Source organism: Haematobia irritans, chromosome 3 (assembly GCF_050003625.1).
Source record: "Haematobia irritans isolate KBUSLIRL chromosome 3, ASM5000362v1, whole genome shotgun sequence".
Lineage (NCBI taxonomy): Eukaryota > Metazoa > Arthropoda > Insecta > Diptera > Muscidae > Haematobia > Haematobia irritans.
Window position 1 is genome coordinate 119,021,830 of NC_134399.1, and position 22,035 is coordinate 119,043,864.

General features: G+C 25.3%; 2 protein-coding genes across 5 annotated transcripts in view; both read left to right on the plus strand.

Moving 5' to 3' along the window:
- LOC142228747 (uncharacterized) overlaps positions 1–1,142 on the plus strand; it is a 650,828-nt gene extending 649,686 nt beyond the window's left edge. For 2 of the 3 annotated variants that reach the window (XM_075299256.1, XM_075299255.1), the window contains exon 4: positions 333–1,142. In XM_075299256.1, the coding sequence (XP_075155371.1) occupies positions 585–1,142 (558 nt within the window). In that variant the 5' untranslated portion in view covers positions 333–584. The remainder of the gene's footprint in view (positions 1–332) is intronic. The other variant, XM_075299257.1, reaches the window with a different exon arrangement.
- Positions 1,143–1,304: 162 nt separating this feature from the next.
- LOC142228746 (eye-specific diacylglycerol kinase-like) overlaps positions 1,305–22,035 on the plus strand; it is a 276,881-nt gene continuing 256,150 nt past the window's right edge. For both annotated transcript variants that reach the window (XM_075299254.1, XM_075299252.1), the window contains exons 1-2: positions 1,305–1,432; positions 17,308–18,836. In XM_075299254.1, coding sequence (XP_075155369.1) covers positions 1,343–1,432; positions 17,308–18,836 — 1,619 coding nt within the window. In that variant the 5' untranslated portion in view covers positions 1,305–1,342. The remainder of the gene's footprint in view (positions 1,433–17,307; positions 18,837–22,035) is intronic.

Here is a 22,035-nt window from a genome sequence, read left to right on the forward strand (position 1 = left end):
AAAAAGGTGGCACAAAAATGTAAAAAACTATGGCATTTATCGGCACAACAGTATCGACGCTTATACAATGTGACAATTTTTGCACAATGGTAACACTGTATACAGGTCTCTCTTTTGTAATGCTAAATATTACGCATTTTTATTTTTTTAATTTTTTTAATTTTTTTTTTTTTTTTTGATAAACTTAAGTCAGCTGAAAGTTCTGTTGTAAAAAATCAACAACAAATTATGCTCATAAAAACTTTGTGTAAAAAATACATTTTTCATGTAAACAAAATCTTAATTAACAACAAATTGTATAATTTTTTTTGTATATTTATTCTTAATTGCAGACTGACAAAAATTCGCAAAACAACACTTTAGGGATTCTATCCTAGAATAAAAAAACAAAGAATGAATAAAAACCTGAAGCAATAAAAGCAAGGGTTGTGATAATAAATCAACAAGCAGGAGAAATACACCAACGCCAACACAACCCACCATAGAAATGCAAAGGACTTCTCGTGCACAAAGGATGCGGTGAAAAAGAAAATTGAACATTTGCTGGCTGAAGTCTTTCACTTGAGTTTCGCAGAAAAACAAAAATGGGATTTGATGAGTTGGTGACCTCCAGGGTTTTAAAGGTAGCAACAACGAAGACGCAGACGACGATAATAACAATAACAGAACCATCAACAAAAGCAACAGTTATACAGAACACAATAACATCGACCATCGGTGGTAGGATCAGAAGGACAATATTATCAGAAGGAGTTACGCCAACAACAAAATCGAGGGTGACGGCAACGGCCTTAAAAGCAAATTCTCTGAAATTTACACAAACAACAACCTTAGTGAATAATATCCACAATAATAACAACAAAGGTATTCAAGTCCATAATAATTGTGTGAAAAGGTTGTCGCAACGCCATATAGCTTTTAAAGGCGGCAGTCCACCACACTTCTTGCTGGAGGATAATACAAAACCAAAACCAAATAAAGTCGCTTGGAATAACATCAGAAACTCCACTATACCAATCACCCACTACAATTTCATCCCATTACAATCACCTGCCTCCAGACATAAAAGAACAAAAATTGGTTCTGTTAAACAATATCAACATCCCGCAAATAGTTATCCTGCAGCAGCAAAATTTTCATAAAACCATCCCAAATTGCATACAAATCTCACGAAGAGTATAAGACCCAAAAAAAAAACCGAGGATTTTTGGCAAATAACAACCTCCAAGCAAAAAAATCTTCAAAAAGCCATTTGGTTGCCCGCCATTGTTTGACAAATTTTCCATTCTTCGACACCAGTGCCAGTGACCTGCTTCCGTAAGCCAAATAACCTCAGAGCACAATGCAACGTTTACGTACCACTTTTACGCGTTCGCGTACACCAACCGGAGCCGAGATGAAAACACAAAACAGTCTCGAAGTACCAAAACAGGTGAGTGTCCTTGTATATCCATTGAATTGAGAGTTTACATTCATTTCGTATAGTTTTCTACCAGAGTGTGAGTCGATGGATGGATGTTTACTTGGGATTTTTATGGATGTTTTGTTTTCGGGGGGTTTTGAAATTTCCAACATATTTGCTTTTCCATCAATCAGTTTTGTTTGGGGCTTTTTGGGGCATACTTCAATCTTGAGTTCAATTAAAATTTGTTGGCCATTTCAAATGGTTAAGTCAATTACCCTTGAGTTGCAAACATAGTTATGACGTCGAAAAAATGTTCATAGAAATAAAATGTTGATAAAATTTTCTATAGAAATAAAGTTTTGTCAATTAAAATTTTGACAAAATTTCCTATAGAAATAAAATTTTGACAAAAATTTCTATAGAAATAAAATTTTGACAAAATTTTCTATAGAAATAAAATTTTGACAATATTTTCTATAGAAATAAAATTTTGACAAAAGTTTCTATAGAAATAAAATTTTGACAAAATTTTCTATAGAAATAAAATTTTGTCAAAATTTTCTATAGAAATAAAATTTTGACAAAATTTTCTATAAAATGTTGACAAATTTTTCTATAGAAACAAAATTTTGAAAAAATTATCTACAGAAACAAAATTTTGACAAAATTTCCTTTTAAAATAAAATTTTTGACAAAATTTTTTATAGAAATAAAATGTTGAGAAAATTTTCTATAGAAATAAAATTTTGAGAAAATTTTCTATAGAAATAAAATTTTACAAAATTTTTTATAGAATTAAAATTTTGGCAAAATTTTCTATAGAAATAAAAGTTTGGCTTAATTTTCTATAGAAATAAAATTATGACAAAATTTTCTATAGAAATAAAATTTTGACAAAATTTTATATAAAAATAAAATTGTGACAAAATTTTTACAGAAATAAAATTTTGACAAAATTTTCTATAGAAATAAAATTTTGATAAAATTTTATATAGAAATAAAATTTTGAAAAAATTATCTACAGAAACAAAACTTTGACAAAATTTCCTATTAAAATAAAATTTTTGACAAAATTTTTTATAGAAATAAAATTTTGAGAAAATTTTCTATAGAAATACAATTATGAGAAAATTTTCTATAGAAATAAAATTTTACAACATTTTTTATAGAATTAAAATGTTGACAAAATTTTCTATAGAAATAAAATTTTGACAATATTTTCTATAGAAATAAAATCTTGACAAAATTTTCGATAGAAATAAAATTTTGAGAAAATTTTCTTTAGAAATAAAATTTTGACAAAATTTTCTATAGAAATAAAATTTTGACAACATTTTCTAAGAAAGAAAATTTCTGAGAAAATTTTCTATAGAAATAAAATTTTAACAAAAATTTCTGTAGAAATAAAATTTTTAAAAAAATTTCTATAGAAATGAAATTTTGACAAAATTTTCTATAGAAATAAAATTTTGACAAAATTTCCTATTGAAATAAAATTTTTGACAAAATTTTCTATAGAAATAAAATTGTGACAAAATTTTCTATAGAAATAAAATTTTGACAAAAATTTCTATAGAAATAAAAGTTTGACAAAATTTCCTATAGAAAAACAAAAAGATTGGCAAAATTTTCTATAAAAATAAAATTTTGACAAAATTTTCTATAGAAATAAAATTTTGACAAAATTTTCTATAGAAATAAAAGTTTGGCAAAATTTTTTATAGAAATAAAATTTTGAGAAAATTTTCTATAGAAATAAAATTTTGAAAAAAAATTTCTATAGAAATAAAATTTTGACAAAATTTCCTATTAAAATAAAATTTTTGACAACATTTTCTATAGAAATAAAATTGTGACAAAATTTTCTATAGAAATAAAATTTTGACAAAAATTTCTATAAAAATAAAAGTTTGACAAAATTTTCTATAGAACTAAAAGATTGGCAAAATTTTCTATAGAAATAAAATTTTGACAAAATTTCCCATAGAAATAAAATTTTGACAAAATTTTCTATAGAAATGAAATTTTGACAATTTTCTATAGAAATAAAAGTTTGACAAAATTGTCTATAGAAATAAAAGATTGGCAAAATTTTCTATATAAATAAAATTATGACAAAATTTTCTATAAAAATAAAATTTTGACAAAATTTCCTATAGAAATAAAATTTTGACAACATTTTTTACAGAAATGAAATTTTGACAATTTGCTATAGAAATAAAATTTTGACAGAATTTTCTATAGAAATAAAATTTTGACAAAAAAAATTCCTATAGAAATAAAATTTTCAGAAAATGTTTTATAGAAATAAAATTTTGAGGAAATTTTCTATAGAAATAAAATTTTGACAAAATTTTCAATAGAAATAAAATTTCGACAAAATTTCCTATTGAAATAAAATTTTTGACAAAATTTTTTATAGAAATAAAATTTTGACAATTTTGTATAGAAATAAAATTTTGCCAAAATTTTCTATAGAAATAAAGTTTTGACAAAATTTCCTATTGAAATAAAAATTTGACAACATTTGTTATAGAAATGAAATTTTGACAATTTTCTATAGTATGGGATGGCCTTTCGTAATAAAAATACGTCTTTATTTAAATTTGAAAATGAGTAGTTCAATTGTTTATTATAGATTATTAATTATATAAAAGTTAAACTTAAAATAATAATTCAATGTAGTTGTAACAAAATAAAATTAATATTAAATTCGCGTACGTCTTGCGTCTTTTAGCTTCAACTTCTTTCTCTACTCTGACCCTCTTGTGGTAGAACGTCGTTGGTGCCACTCATTTTCTATCGGCGCTACTACATCGGCGTAAGCTTACCTAAATGGTTGTTGACGTAGAGATCACAATCCCACAATAGAAATAAAATTTTCTATAGAAATAAAATTATGAAAAATTTTCTATAAAAATAAAATTTTGACTAAATTTCCTATAGAAATAAAATTTTGACAAAATTTTCTATAGAAATGAAATTTTGACAATCTTCTATAGAAATAAAATTTTGACAAAATTTCCTATTGAAATAAAATTTTTTATAGAAATTAAATTTAGACAAAATTTTCTATAGAAATTAAATGTTGAAAAAATTTTCTATAGAAATAAAATGTTGACAAAATTTTCTATAGAAATGAAATTTTGACAAAATCTTCCATAGAAATAAAATTTTGATAAAATTTCCTATTGAAATAAAATTGTTGATACGATTTTCTATAGAAATAAAATTTTGACAAAATTTTCTATAGAAGTAAAATTTTGACAAAATTTTTTATAGAAATAAAATTTTGACTAAGTTTTCTATAGAAATAAAATTTTGACAAAATTTTTCTATAGAAAAAAAATTTTAACAACATTTTCTATAGAAATAACATTTTGACAAAATTTCCTATTGAAATAAAATTTTTGACAAAATTTTTTATAGAAATAAAATATTGACTAAATTTTCTATAGAAGTAAAATTTTGGCAAACATTTTCTATAGAAATAAAATTTTGACAAAATTTTCTATAGAAGTAAAAGTTTTGTTGTTGTTTTGATCTCAGCTTAAAATCATGCGTTGACAAAACAAAGAGTAGCTTAACCAATAGAGGAAAAAATATTTGTCAAATTTATTTGGAATTTGGTCGATTTGTGGTAAAAATTTTCTTCATATTTCACCCACCGTCTCCCGATGGTACGTCATGTTTTGTGTTTCACCTAAGGGTGTCACCTATAGGAAGTTGACGTTCATTCAAAGCTCAGTGTTTGTGAAAAGCGACAGAATCATCGATATAAGAACTACCTCATCATTTTGTATATTTATTTTGGATTTTATAGTCTTTACATAAACCATGAAAATTTTAATTAAGACAAAAGGGTGTGTATATCTGTATTGTCTTCTTTGTAAAATTTAAACTGAAGCCCCCATCATAACCATAAAATGGGGGTCACCTTATGGATAGCAATACTTTTTCTTTTACTATTTTTCTTTAAATTATTCAGGTCTTTTGTTATCTTTATAGTAGTAATAAAAAACAAAATAATCACAAAATGGAAGTACATTGGCAGCAATGCAAAACCAGCTGCTCCTAGAAAAAATATAAACCATTTTATAATCCTAATTATTTTGGGGGCTTGTTAAGATTATCATGATGGAAATGACAATATATGATAATAAAAATAAGTATCCATTACCCCATGTGCTTTAGTTATATTAAACTAAAAAGGACAATCAAGCATTTTCTCTCCTTTTAGCATGAAGTTGACCAAATGCTCACACCTAACTGATTAAGGGAATGGATTAAAGACATATTTATATATTCTTCCCCATTTTTATTGTTTTAAAGAATATCCCAATTTAAGTTATTTATCGTTTTGTCCAGTATAAAACCAACATAAAGGCAACAACACAATAATAACAAAAACAAATTAATATTACACATATTATATATATATATATATATTAAAATATTACATGACATACAAATCCCCATTTGACATATGACAATGACCGGTGCCATTCTGCGTTACATTGCTTTCTTGTCAGCACAGCCATCATCGTCATTATCATTATAACTATGGCTGTTGTTCGTCCCCGTAGACATCAATGTTACAATCTGTGCATCCAAATTAGCACACAGTGTAGCGAAATATGCAATGGTTATGGTTTTTAAATTAAAACAAAATAAATGAAATTAATTGAAATTATAGATAAATTAAATTTTTGGCGGGTAAGGGTAGGAAAATGCTTAATGACAGTGTCCAACCATGTCTCCGCGTTGGTATATTATGGGATTTTCCCCAAACTGAGGATTTTTTCTCGTGGTTGGCGATATATGTTTTTTACTTTGGGGATATGGGAATTTGGCTGGGGATAAAGTCGTGGGTTGGGAATTTTTCTAAAGATTCTTCCACCATCAATCAGATAGTATTAAATTTGATATTGAAAGTGTAAAAGCGATGCATACTCACGGTTACCACTCGAGTCAAAAATAAACTACCAAAAATTTGGAGAAAATATTTTAATTTCCATAGAAAATTTTGTCAAAATTTTATATCTACAGAAAATTTTGTCAAAATTTTATTTCTATAGAAAATTTTGTCAAAAGTTTATTTGTATAGAAAATTTTGTCAAAAGTTTATTTGTATAGAAAATTTTGTCAAAATTTTATTTCTATAGAAAATTTTGTCAAAATTTTATTTCTATAGAAAATTTTGTCAAAATTTTATTTCTATAGAAAATTTTATCAAAATTATATTTCTAGAGAAAATTTAGTCAAAATTATATTTCTACAGAAAATTTAGTTAAAATTTAAGTTTTTTTATAGAAAATTTTAGTTTTTAAAGAAAATTTTGTCAAAACCTTAGTTTTTATAGAATATTTTACCACAATTTTATTTTTTTTTTTTGAAAATTTTACCAAAATTTTATTTTTTTTTTTGAAAATTTTGTCAACAATTTTCTTTGTAGAAAATTTCTCAACATTTTTAGAAAATTTTGTCAAAAATGTTTTATCGAAAATTTTGTCAAAATGTTATGTTTAATAGAAAATTTTGTCAAAATGTTAGGTTTTATAGAAAATGTTGTAAAGATGTTATGTTTTATAGAAAATTTTGTAAAAATTTTATTCCTAGAGAAAGTTTTGTCAAAATTTTATTTCTATAGAAAATTTTGTGAAAATTTTATTTTTATAGAGAATTTTGTCAAAATTTTATTTTTATTAGAAAATTTTGTCACCAATTTTCTCTATAGAAAATTTTGTCAAAATTTTAGTTTTATAAAAAATTTTGTCAATATCTTTGTTTTTATAGAAACTTTTACCAAAATGATATTTTTTTATAGAACATTTTGTCAACAATTTTCTTTTCTATTATTTTTCTTTTTTATATAAATTTTTTGTTAAAAGTTTATTTCTATAAAAAATTTTACGAAAAATTTCATGTTTTATAGAGAATTTTGTCAACTATTTTCTTTATAGAAAATTTTATAGAAAATTTTGTAAAAATTTTATTTCTATACTAAATTTTGTCAAATAATTTTTTTTTATAGAACATTTTGTCAACATTTTTTTTATACCCTTCACCACTACTGTGGTACAGGGTATAATAAGTTTGTGCATTTGTATGTAACGCCAAGAAGGAGTAATCATAGACCAACCTTTTTAATATACGGATCGGCTTAGAATTAAATTCTGAGTCGATTTAGCGATGTCCGTCTGTCTGTCTGTTGGTGTGTTTTTGTGTGCAAAGTACAGCTAGCAGTTTTAGTCCGATTGTCCCAAAATTTGGTATAGGGTCCTGTTTCGGCTCAAAGACGATCCCTATAGATTTTGGTTGAAATCGGTTCAGATTTAGATATAGCTGCCATATATATTTTCACCGATGTGGTCATAATTGGCGTGTATATCAACCGATCTTCCTCAAATTCCGTACATCCGAATATTTTATGAGTCTCGAAAAACTTGCAAAATATCAGCCAAATCGGTTCAGATTTCGATATAGCTCCCATATATAGCTTTCGCCCGATTTAGACTCATTTGCCCAAAGAGGCCAATTTTTTACTCCGATTTATTTGAAATTTTGCATAGGGAGTAGAATTAGCATTATAGCTACGCGTGCCAACTTTGATTGAAATCGGTTCAGATTTGGATATATCTCCCATTCGCCCGATTTACACTCATGTGACCACAGAGGCCAATTTTTAACTCCGATTTAGTTGAAATTTTGCACAGGGAGTAGAATTAGCATTGTAGCTATGCGTGCCAAATTTGGTTGACATCGGTTCAGATTTAGATATAGCTCCCATATATATGTTTTTCTGATTTCGACAAAAATGGTCAAAATACCAACATTTTCCTTGTAAAATCGCCACTGCTTAGTCGAAAAGTTGTAAAAATGACTCTAATTTTCCTAAACTTCTAATACATATATATCGAGCGATAAATCGTAAATAAACTTTTGCGAAGTTTCCTTAAAATTGCTTCAGATTTAAATGTTTCCCATATTTTTTTACTAAAATTGTGTTCCACCCTAGTGCATTAGCCAACTTAAATTTTGAGTCTATAGATTTTGTAGATGTCTATCAAATTCTGTCCAAATCGAGTGATATTTTAATGTATGTATTTGGGACAAACCTTTATATATAGCACCCAACTTATTTGACGGATGTGATATGGTATCGAAAATTTAGATCTACAAGGTGGTGCTGGGTATAATATAGTCGGCCCCGCCCGACTTTAGACTTTACTTACTTGTTTTATAGTAAATTTTGTCAATTGTTTTTTATAAAAAAAATTGTTAAATTTTTTTTATATAGAAAATGTGTTCAAAACTGTTTTTATTAGAAAATTTTGTCAAAATTTTATTTTTTATAGAATATTTTATAAAAATTTTATTTTTTTTTTGCAAATTTATATAGAACTATATAACCACTTTTTAATTGGTCATGTTTTAGTTAAATTTAATTTAAAGTTAATTGTAGTTAAATTTTATTATTATTATTATTATTTTTTTTTTTTGTGGAAATGTGGAGTACAATGGAAATTTGGAGTACAATGTAGTTCCATTTTAGCAAGAGTTGGTTCATTCTTCCTATAAAACAGTTTACTTTTTGTGCTGCCCAGTTATATCTTCTTAAATTAAATTAATTGAAATTAGAGATAAATTAAATTTAACTAAATTATATAAAATTGCAATTAAATGTTTGAATTCATTGCTTTTCGTAATACCGTGCGTTTACTTCATTTGTATATTACACTTAACCACAAACAGATGTCACTCCCTCTGTGTGTGTATGGTGTGACACAGTATGGTAACATGAATAATATTTACACCTACATAGCCAAAAAGCAAGGCCTGTTCATTATTGTATCTCAGCTATAACGGCTACATGTGGGTATATGAGATTGTAGAAAATTTCATGCGAATAAAATTTTAAAATCCTTTACTTCATTTTTTGATGTTGGTCGAATGGTATTCAGAACACAGTTGCCACAGTTGGTAGAATTCTACCAAAAATTGTAGATTTTTTACTATTTGGTAGATTGGTAGAATTCTTGATGTTTTGGTAGATTTTGCAAAATTTTCTATAGAAATAAAATATGGACAAAATTTTCTATAGAAATAAAATTTTGAGAAAATTTTCTACAGAAATAAAATTTTGACAGTTTTCTATAGAAATAAAATTTGGACAAAATTTTCTATAGAAATATAATTTTCAGAAAATTTTCTACAGAAATAAAATTTTGACAAAATTTTCTATAGAAATCGAATTTTGACAAAATAAAATTTCGACAAAATTTTCGATAGAAATAAAAATTTGAGCAAATTTGCTATAGAAATAAAATTTTGACAAAATTTTCTATAAAAGCAAAATTTTAACAAAATCTTCTATAGAAATAAAATTTTGATAAAATTTTCTTTATAATTTTGATTGTCAAAATAAAATTTTGACAATGAAAATTAAATTTCGACAAAATAAAATAAATAAAACTTTGACAGAATTTGCTATAGAAATCATTTTTTTACAAACTTTTCTATGGAAATAAAATTTCGACAAAATTGTCTACAGAAATCGAACTTTGACAAAATTTTCTATCAAAAAAATCTCGACAAAATTTTCTATAGATATAAAATTTTGACAAAACGTTCTATAGAAATAAAATTTCGACAAAAAATATTCTATAGAAATAAAATTTTGACAAAATTTTCTATAGAAATAAAATTTTGAGAAAATTTTCTACAGAAATAAAATTTCGACAAAATTTTCTATAGAAATAAAATTTTGACAATCAAAATTAAATTTCGACAAAATTGTCTATAGAAATAAAATTTTGAGAAAATTTGCTATAGAAATAAATTTTTTACAAAATGTTCCATAGAAATAAAATTTCGACAAAATTGTCTATAGAAATAGAACTTTGACAAAATTTTCTATCAAAAAAATCTCGACAAAATTTTCTGTAGACATAAAATTTTGAGAAAATTGTCTATAGAAATAAAATTTCGACAAAAAATAGTCTATAGTAATAAAATTTTGACAAAATTTTCTATAGAAATAAAATTTTGACAAAAGTTTCTATAGAAATAATATTTTTACAAATTTTTCTATAGAAATAAAATTTTGACTAAATTTTCTATAGAAATCGAATTTTGACAAAATTTTCTATCAAAATTAAATTTCGCCAAAATTGTCTATAGAAATAAAATTTTGAGAAAATTTGCTATAGAAATAACATTTTGACAAAATTTTCTATATAAATAACATCTTGACAATATTTTTTATAGAAAAATTTTTGACAAAATTTTCTATAGAAATAAAATTTTGACAAAATTTTTTATAGAAATAAAATTTTTACAAAATTTTCTAGTTTCAAAATTATCTATAGAAATACAATTTTGACAATCAAAATTAAATTTCGACAAAAATGTCTATAGAAATAGTTTTTTTACAAATTTTTCTATAGATATAAAATTTTGAGAAAATTTTCTATAGATATAAAATTTTGACAAAAAATATTCTATAGAAATAAAATTTCGACAACATTTTCTATAGAAATAAAATTACGTCAAAATTTTCTATAGAAATAAAATTTTGACAATCAAAATTAAATTTCGACAAAATTGTCTATAGAAATAAAATTTTGAGAAAATTTGCTATAGAAATAAATTTTTTACAAAATTTTCTATAGAAATAAAATTTCGACAAAATTATCTAGAACTTTGACAAAATTTTCTATCAAAAAAATCTAGACAAAATTTTCTATAGACATAAAATTTTGAGAAAATTTTCTATAGAAATAAAATTTCGACAAAAAATAGTCTATAGAAATAAAATTTTGACAAAATTTTCTATAGAAATAAAATTTTGACAAATGTTTCTATAGAAATAATATTTTTACAAAATTTTCTATAGAAATAAAATTTTGACAAAATTTTCTATAGAAATCGAATTTTGACAAAATTTTCTATCAAAATTAAATTTCGACAAAATTGTCTATAGAAATAAAATTTTGAGAAAATTTGCTATAGAAATAAAATTTTTACAAAATTTTCTATAGAAATAAAATTTTGACAAAATTTTCTATAGAAATCGAATTTTGACAAAATTTTCTATCAAAATTAAATTTCGACAAAATTGTCTATAGAAATAAAATTTTGACAAAATTGTCTATAGAAATAAAATTTTGACAAAATTTTTTATAGAAATAAAATTTTGACAAAATTTTCTATAGAAATAAATTTTGATAAAATTTTCTACAGAAGATTTTTTGTTTTGTAGTTTGTTTGATATAAATTCGAGTGGCAACCGTGGTTGAGAATGGGCTACCAAATAAACCGATATTTAGATTTGAATTCTAGAGCCTCTTCTGTCAACAATGCTAAAATATTGAACGTATTCTTGATAAATAGATTTCAGTGGAATTTTAAATAAAAAAAGAATGCAATAAAAATGTGTATTTTAGTTGTGGTCCTTTCCGAAAATCACATTGCAATGCATTTCACTCTAATGTCAAAAAAAGTTCCTTGCTCGAATGTGGTGATGTTGTACTTAAAGAATTAATTTCAATTTTAATTCCCACCATACGTGGCCTCGTGAGTATGCGTGTGGGAAACGAGAAGATTTCTTTGTTCATTCATTTGGTTTTTTTTTATACGACATCTCACACATGCAAATCATGATATGTATTTCCACTATGGCATATGTCCTTGTATGAGTGTGTGTGTTTGCGTATGTGTCATAACATACTTTATAGTTTTTGCATGTTACCCATTTCGTATGAGCAATATAGCTCCTGTACTAATGTGGTGTGTAGTACCCCATTATTTAAAATTCCCTTTTTGTCAAGATAAGGCGGGCATACAAACACCCAGAGGATTTATGAGAGAAATCATCATAAACACACACGCCAAATGCCACTTGTTCTCATTCTTCGCTTTACTGCAATGCATATGTGACTCGCACTTTTAATTAAATTTAAAATTTGTTCAATTCAAAAGGACAAGTATATGTGTAGAGGTGTGTAATAGGAAAAAACTAGGTAAATAGATTTATTATATGCATACAAAGCTGCATTTTTGTGGTATAGAATAATAATTCAATTTTCATTGCCTCATTTCCGTTCGTGATGAATTTTTCGTAATCAAGAAAGGGGATTTGTGTCATTTCCGTTGTTTTTTTGTTTTTACACAAAATTAAGCGCAACAAGAATTATGACTTTAAACAGAATTATGTTGTTTAAAAACCTAAATAAAAAGGTCTTAAGTTACAAGAGTTACTGATATTATAAAAAACTATTGTTTTAAATTGCTGGTTTTTGTTCGACCTTGATAGTTTATTATTTTGGATTTTTTAGGATTAATTCTAAATCGGGTGCGCAAATAAAAAGAATTTTTTTCATATTTTTATTTTTTATTTTTATTCTGACGCTATGTCAGAATTTTATTTCTATAGAGAATTTTGTCAAATTTTTATTTTATAGAAAATTTTCTTACAATTTTATTTTTATAGAAAATTTTTTCATATTTTATTTCTATAGAAAACTTTGTCAACATTTTATTTATATAGAAAATTTTGTCAAAATTTTATTTTTGTAGCAAATGTTGTCAACATTTTATTTCTATACAAAATTTTGTCAGAATTTTATTTCTATTGAAATTATTCTCAAAATTTTATTTCTATAGAAAATTTGGTCAACATTTTATTTCTATAGAAAATATTGTCAAAATTTTACTTCTATAGAAAATTTTCTCAAAATTTTATTTCTATAGAAAATCTTGTCAAAATTGTATTTCTATAGAAAATCTTTTCAAGATTTTTTTTCTATATTATTTTGGATTTTTTTAGATTAATTCTAAACCGCGTGGCTACACTGAAAAAAATATTGTCGTGAGGTCAAAGATTTCATGTCTTTAAAATACGAATACAAATTTTGCTTAGCATAGAAGACGCATTACTCTAAAATAAAGTTATTTTCCTTGTCCAAAAGTCGATAAACTTTTCAATGAAGTCGTATTGTCCTTATAATTAAGTGATTTGACTTAAAAATGGGTATCTTAACATGAAAGAAAAAATTTATAGGCTAAGGTCAACTTGACTTTAATAATTCAGAAAAATTCTTTAAATTTAATGAAATTGTCTTTAAATTTGTTGTCTTTTTGTATCTTGACTACAAAGCAAAAAATCGTTCAAATATAGGACATGTTTTTCAAAACTTTATTTTAAAGAAGTTTTTTACTTCAAACATAGCATAATTTCTACTGGAAGTCGAGTCCTAATTTGGAAAATAAAGTTGCCGTTAACTCGTTTTTAAAGAACTTTGATAGCATATGAAGAAAAAAAGCTGAGAAAGCGAAAAATTAAAATTTGCTTCCTAGAAGCAAGTACACAAAACCTAAATTTAAAAGAGAATAGTGTCTTAAAAGTATCCTTACTTGTATTCTCCGCTTCTTTGGCTCGGAATCAATACCAAATTTTTTAAAGTAAAGACAAAATCTTTGGAACCGAGTATGCTTTTTTTTTCAGTGTATATATGCAAATAAAAAGAATTTATTTCATTTTTTATTTTTATTCTGAAGCTTTGTCAGAATTTTATTTCTATAGAGAATTTTGTCAAATTTTTATTTTAAAGAAAATTTTGTTAAAATTATATTTCTATAGAAAATTTTATTTTTTATAGAAAATTTTTATTTCTATAGAAAATTTTGTCAATATTTTAGTTCTATAGACAATTTTGTCAAAATTTTATTTCTATAGAAAATTTTGTCAACATTTTATTTCAATAGAAAATGTTCTCAAAATTTTATTTGTAAAGAAAATTTGGTCATCATTTTATTTCTATAGGAAATCTTGTCAAAATTTTATTTCTATAGAAAATGTTGTCAAAATTTTATTTCTATAGAAAATGTTGCAAAAATTTTATTTCTATAGAAAATTTTGTCAAAATTTTATTTCTATAGAAAATGTTGCAAAAATTTTATTTCTATAGAAAATTTTGTCATATTTTATTTCTACAGAAAATTTTGTCAAAATTTTATCTCTATAGAACAGTTCGTCAAAATTTTATTTCAATAGAAAATTTTGTCAAAATTTTACTTCTATAATAAATTTTATCAAAATTTTATTTCTACAGAAAATTTTGTCAAAAATTTTATTTCTATAGAAAATTTTATTTGTATAGAAAATTTGGCCATCATTTTATTTCTATAGGAAATCTTGTCAAAATTTTATTTCAATAGAAAATTTTGTAAAAATTTTATTTCTATAGAGAATTTTGTTATATTTTATTTCTACAGAAAATTTTGTCAAAACTTTATCTCTATAGAACAGTTCGTCAAAATTTTATTTCAATAGAAAATTTTGTCAAAATTTTACTTCTATAAAAAATGTTTGTTATTTCTATAGAGAATTTTGTCAAATTTTTATTTTATAGATAATTTTCTTAAAATTTTATTTTTATAGAACATTTTTTCATATTTTATTACTATAGAAAATTTTGTCAAAATTTTATTTCTATAGACAATTTTTGTAAAAATTTTATTTCTACAGAAAATTTTGTCAAAATTTTATTTCTATAGAAAATTTTGTCAACATTTTATTTCTATAGAAACTTTTATCAAAAGTTTATCTCTGTAGAAAATTTTCTATCTAGAAAATTTTAATTCTATAGAAGATTTTGTCAAAATTTTTTTCTATAGAAAAACTTGTCAAAATTTTATTTCTATAGAAAAACTTGTAAAAATTTTATTTCTATAGAACATTTTGTAAAAATTTTATTCCTATAGAAAATTTTGTTATATTTTATTTATTGTCAAAACTTTATCTCTATAGAACAGTTCGTCAAAATTTTATTTCTATAGAAAATTTTGTCAAAATTTTTTTTCTACAGAAAATTTTGTCAACATTTTTTTTTCTATAGAAAAACTTGTCAAAATTTTATTTCTATAGAAAAACTTGTCAAAATTTTATTTCTATAGAAAATCTTGTCAAAATTTTATTTCTATAGAAAATTTTGTCAATTTTTTTTTTCAACAGAAAATTTTGTCAAAATTTTATCTCTATAGAAAATTTTGTCAAAATTTTATTTCAATAGAAAAATTTTTTTCAAAGGTTTTTCTATTGAAAGTTTTGTCACAATTTTATTTCAATAGAAAATTTTTGTCAACATTTTATTTCTATAGAAAACTTTGTCAAAATTTTATTTCTATAGAAAATTATGTCAAAATTTTATTTCTATAGAAAGTTTTGTCACAATTTTATTTCTATATAAAATTTTTTCAAAATGTTATTTCTGTAGAAAATTTTGTCAAAATTTTATTTCAATAGAAAAAAAATTTTTTTTTTCAAAGGTTTTCTTTATAGAAAGTTTTGTCACAATTTTATTTCGATAGAGAATTTTTGTCAACATTTTATTTCTATAGAAAACTTTGTCAAACTCTTATTTCTATAGAAAATTGTGTCAAAATTTTATTTCGATAGAAAATTTTTGTCAACATTTTATTTCTATAGAAAATTTTGTCAAAATTTTATTTCTATAGAAAATTTTGTCAAAATTTATTTCTATCGAAAATTTTGTAAAAATTTTATTTCTATAGAAAATTTTGTCAAAATTTTCTGTCTAGAAAATTTTAATCCTATAGAAGATTTTGTCAAAATTTTTTTCTATAGAAAAACTAGAAAATTTGGTCATCATTTTATTTCTATAGGAAATCTTGTAAAAATTTTATTTCTATAGAAAATTTTGTAAAAATTTTATTTCTATAGAAACTTTTGTTATATTTTATTTCTACAGAAAATTTTGTCAAAACTTTGTCTCTATAGAACAGTTCGTCAAAATTTTATTTCAATAGAAAATTTTGTCAAAATTTTACTTCTATAAAAAATTTTGTCCAAATTTTATTTCTATAGAAAATTTTGTCAAAATTTTATTTCTATAGAAAATTTTGTCGGAATTTTATTTCTATAGAAAATTTTGTCAAAATTTTATTTCTACAGAAAATTTTGTCAAAATTTTATTTCTATTGAAAATTTTGTCCACATTTTATTTCTATAGAAATTTTTATCAAAAGTTTATCTCTATAGAAAATTTTGTCACAATTTTCTATCTAGAAAATTTTAATTCTATGGAAGATTTTGTCAAAATTTGTTTCTATAGAAAAACTTGTCAAAATTTTATTTCTATAGAAAAACTTGTCAAAATTTTATTTCTATAGAAAATTTTGTAAAAATTTTATTTCTGTAGAAAATTTTGTTATATTTTATTTCTACAGAAAATTTTGTCAAAACTTTATCTCTATAGAACAGTTCGTCAAAATGTTATTTCTATAGAAAAACTTGTCAAAATTTTATTTCTATAGAAAATCTTGTCAAAATTTTATTTCTATAGAAAATTTTGTTAACATTTTATTTCTATAGAAAATTTTGTCAATTTTTTTTTTCAATAGAACATTTTGTCAACATTTTATTTCTATCGAAAATTTTGTCAAAATTTTATCTCTATAAAAAAATTTTGTCAAAATTTTATTTCGATAGAAAATTTTTGTCAACATTTTATTTCTATAGAAAACTTTGTCTAAATTTTATTTCTATAGAAAATTTTATCAAAATTTGATCTCTATAGAAAATTTTGTCAAAATTTTATTTTAATAGAAAAGTTTGTTAAAATTTTTTTTTTTTAGAAATTTTTGTCCAAATTGTATTTCCTTATAAAATTGTGTCGCTAAGAGCTGGCATATTTAGGTTATTTAGGGTTTCATAAAGGAAACACATGTTATTAGGTTAGGTTAGGTGGCAGCCCGATGTATCCGGCTCACTTAGACTATTCAGTCCATTGTGATACCACATTGGTGAACACATGTTCTCCAAGACCCTAATATATATATAAAAATAATATTTATTCTCCTTCGGTTCTCTCCCTTAGGTACGCTCTGCATCGTTCGATGAAATGCAACTGGAGTCACAACGACTCTCGGCACATTTCTTAAAACAACAATCGTCGTCCGAAGAACGTTCCTCCGAAGGTGGTTTCCTACAAGTGCCACAGGCAATGCATGCCCAACGTTCACATTCTTTTGACTCAGCAGCCGCCTCAGCGGGTAGTGATGATTCTGGAACTTTTCTAGAAGTACCTCGTAGGGGGAAAAATCGTCGTAGTTCGTCGACAAAAACACCACCTCCCTGTATACATTGCCTCTATCTCGAAGAATATGAGAAGCATATGAGAGCGGAGCAAAGATATATGCTGGATCATCATGAAATGAAAAATATGAGCTATAGCATTACAAGCTCCGAGTTGAGTGATGATGATGAGGAGGCAGACACGGTTACCGATTTGGCCGAAGAAGATGAAGATGAGCGAGCCGAGGAGGAAGGTGAGGCCACCGATGATGATGTCAATGCATGTCCCGAGGCATTGGATGTGTACGATGATGCGGCCTTGGAAATGGATATACGTCTGGGTGGTATGTCGAGTAGCATAGATGAGACAAGGGCTCGTTTGCCACGGCAAATGAGACGTCATACAATTGGCAGTTCAGTGACCACATCCGAAGATGAGGGTCTCGAAGAATCCTCCGAGCATGATTCACCACATTTCGGTAATACATTAATGCCCCCGCCTCCTACTACTCCCTGCGGCATAACATTTACTTTATCCCCGACCAATGGAGACTACCTGCCTTTTCCCACATACTCATTTCCCATAGATCCCGGCTCACCGCCAGCTTCGCCATCATTCGCCCTATCGGTATGCGATAGTCCGGTGATGGAACTGCCGCCGCCTCCACCCATATCACCCTTAGAATTACTGCCACAAGCGCCATCATTCGATGTAACTTTGCCACCACCACCAGCCTTTAGTACGGATGACTGTTCTTCACCTGCCATTACTATCGCCACAAATGACTCCATCACAACGACAACGACGACGACGATGACTCTAGGACATGATGACGCAACAGCCATAGCACCACCATTATCACCCTCAAGTCAAAGACCACGCAGACGTTCTATATCCCGCCAGGAAGCTATATTCGTTGAACCCACAGGTAATTCACTGGAGAATGTCTCACAGGAGGTACAATTGAAGTCCTCAGCGGATGCTGTGAACTCATCGGTTGATGAGATATCGACAATGGCTACTTGTGGCTCACCCGCACCCACAGTCACAGCAGCATCAGCAGCAACAAAGCATGCCTTGGTTGTACGTGATATTTATTTAGCTGTACCTGATTTAAGACGAGATCGTGCCGCCTCCGTAGACTCTTGCTTTTCCAAAGTATCATCGGGCAATAAAACGGAAGAATTGCAACCCAGTGATGGCTGTTTCCTAGCTGTGCCCAATATCAATGCCACACGTTCACGCTCGGTGGATATTGTCCTGCCAACAGATGAGCAAGCTAGATACAAAGCTCTGGCAATGGCTGGTACTACGAGCATCTATGGTGACGGGTATGTATGCGAATATCTATGTTAGAAATGTTGTTGTTTTTGCTTATATGTTTTTTACCAATTGCTTTGTGTTGCGGTTTTTGTTTTATTTTAGCCTTTGTTTTATTTGCTTTACTTCCAAAGGGAGGCATTTGAAGTCACCGCAATTTGTTGATTCAAAAGTTTTGTCGTTTTTGTTTTCTAGCATTTCTGCTGTTCCCTCGTCGTTATGCTCGAGGTGGTAATTTAAAATTTTTAATTTGTCCCATCCATAATTGATTGTAATGTTTTTGATATGGGATGATGATAATGATGGACTTTTCAAAAGTTCTTTTTTCTTGCTTTTTTCTTAACATGAATCTTCAATTTCTATTCCGAGAATTGTGAGAGGAAAACTTTTCAAACATTTCATGTTTGTAAACCACCGTAAAAAAATCACACAATTTTTCAGAATTCATTCAGTTTGTAAGAGAAACAGAAGTTATTTTCTGCAAATTCATTGAATTTTGTTGATCTTTTATTTTCTTCTCAATTATCAATCAAGGTTGCGAATGATTGATAAAAATATCTGGGAACTCATTGTGTATGATTTACATTAATTATGGGACCACATAGCGTATGGGTTATGGAGAAAGTTTTCGATAACTTAATATGACATTGTATACTGGTTACGTTTACACTCAATAAAAGGAATACCAAATTGGTTCCCAACCAGAGGTTATATTTTGATTCACCCGGTATTTCGATACCTGGAATGATATATGCTTCAACAACGCATTGGTATTACAAAATGTACAAAAATACTGAAAATCTTTCAATCGAAAAAATAGTCTTCAATCATATGTTGATTGTATATGAAGAAATCATCATGTTGAAAACAATATGAATTGACAGAATGATGACAAATCAGTGAGTCACAAATCTGAAGTACCATAATTTTCTAAAAGCAGAAGACTACTTAGGATAATGACTATGGAAGAATTTCCAAATTTTGTTGCTGGGCGGATCATATACCAACGGTCGACAAAAGTGGGAATCGGATGGAGCAATGTCAGGGCTATATGGTGCGTGGGGTAGGATTACCCATTTCAGTGTTCCCAAGGTCAAGCCTTATCGGGCTACAAAATCACCTTATTGTGCCTCTCTAAGTATTGTGGACGTTTCTCACGCAATGCTCGGCTCAAACGCATCAATTGAATTTGATACAAAGTTCATGTGATCGTTTCGTAACCGAGGTTACAATCACGGTTGCCACAGTTGGTAGAATTCTACCAAATTTGGTAGATTTTTTACTGTTTGGTAGATTGGTAGAATTCTTGATGTTTTGGTAGATTTTGCAAAATATTCATCTTCAAATAAGAGGTACTTCACAAATTACCTCAGGAAATAAAATTTGGACAAACTTTCTTTAGAAATAAAATTTGGACAAAATTTTCTATAGAAATAAAATTTTGAGAAAAATTTCTATACAAATAAAATTTTGAGAAAATTTTCCACAGAAATAAAATTTTCAACAGAAATAAAATTTTGAGAAAATGTTTCATAGAAATTCTGACAAAATAAAATTTTGACAAAAATGTTCTATGGAAATAAAATTTTGAGAAAATGTTCAATTGAAATAAAATTTTATGAAAATTTTCGATAGAAATAAACTTTTGAGAAAAATTTCTACAGAAATAAAATTTTGAAAAAAATTTCCACAGAAATTCTGACGAAATAAAATGTTGACAAAATTTTCCATAGAAATAACATTTTGAGAAAATTTTCTATAGAAATAAAATTGTGAGAAAATTTTCTATAGAAATAAAATTTTATGAAAACTTTCTATAGAAATAAAATTCTGTGAAAATTTTCTTTAGAAATAAAATTTTGACAAAATTTTCTATAGAAATAAAATTTTGAGAAAATTTTATATAGAAATAAAATTTTGAAAAATTTTCTATAGAAAAAAACTTTGAGAAAATTTTCTATAGAAATAAAATTTTGAGAAAAATTTCTACAGAAATAAAATTTTGAAAAAAATCCATATAAATTCTGACGAAATAAATTTTTGGCAAAATTTGCTATAGAAATAAAATGTTGGCAAAATGTCTGTGAAAATTTTCTATAGAAAAAACTTTGGCAAAATTTCCTATACAAATAAAATTTTGAGAAAAATTTCTACAGAAATAAAATTTTGAGAAAATTTTCCATAGAAATAACATTTTATGAAAATTTTCTATAGCAATAAAATTTTATGAAAATTTTCTATAGAAATAAAATTTTGAGAAAACCTTCTATAGAAATAAAAATTTGAGAAAATTTTCTATAGAAAAAAAATTTTGAGAAAACCTTCTACAGAAATAAAAATTTGAGAAAATTTTCTGTAGAAATAAAATTTTGACAAAATTTCTACAAAAATAAAATTTTAAGAAAATTTTCTCTAGAAATAAAATTTGAGCAAATTTTCCATTGAAATAAAATTTTGAGAAAATTTTCAATAGAAATAAAATTTTGAAAAATTTTCTATAGAAAAACTTTGGGAAATTTTCTATAGAAGGAAAATTTTGAGAAAAATTTCTACAGAAATAATATTTAAAAAAAAATCCATAGAAATTCTGACAAAATAAAATTTTGGCAAAATTTTCTATGATATTTCTATTTTCCATAGAAATAAAATTTTGAGAAAATTTTCAATAGAAAAAACTTTGGGAAAATTTTGTATAGAAATAGAATTTTGAGAAAAATTTCTACAGAAATAAAATTTAAAAAAAAAAATCATAGAAATTCTGAAGAAAAAAAATTTTGGCAAAATCGTCTATTGACATACAATTTTGAGAAAATTTTCTGTAGAAATAAAATATTGACAAAATTTCTGTGAAATTTTTCCATAGAAATACAATTTTGAGAAAATGTTTCTATAGAAATAAAATTTTGACAAAATTTTCTATGGAAATAAAATTTTGACAAAATTTTCTATGGAAATAAAATTTTAAGAAAATTTTCTATAGAAATAAAATTTTCAGAAAAATTTCTAAAGAAATTAAATTCTGTGAAAATTGTCTTATGAAATACAATTTTGAGAAAAATTTCTACAGAAATAAAATTAAAAAAAAATCATAGAAATTCTAATAAAAATAAATAAAATAAAATTTTGGCAAATTTTTCTATTGACATAAAATTTTGAGAAAATTTTCTATAGAAATAAAATATTGACAAAATTTCTGTGAAAATTTTCAAT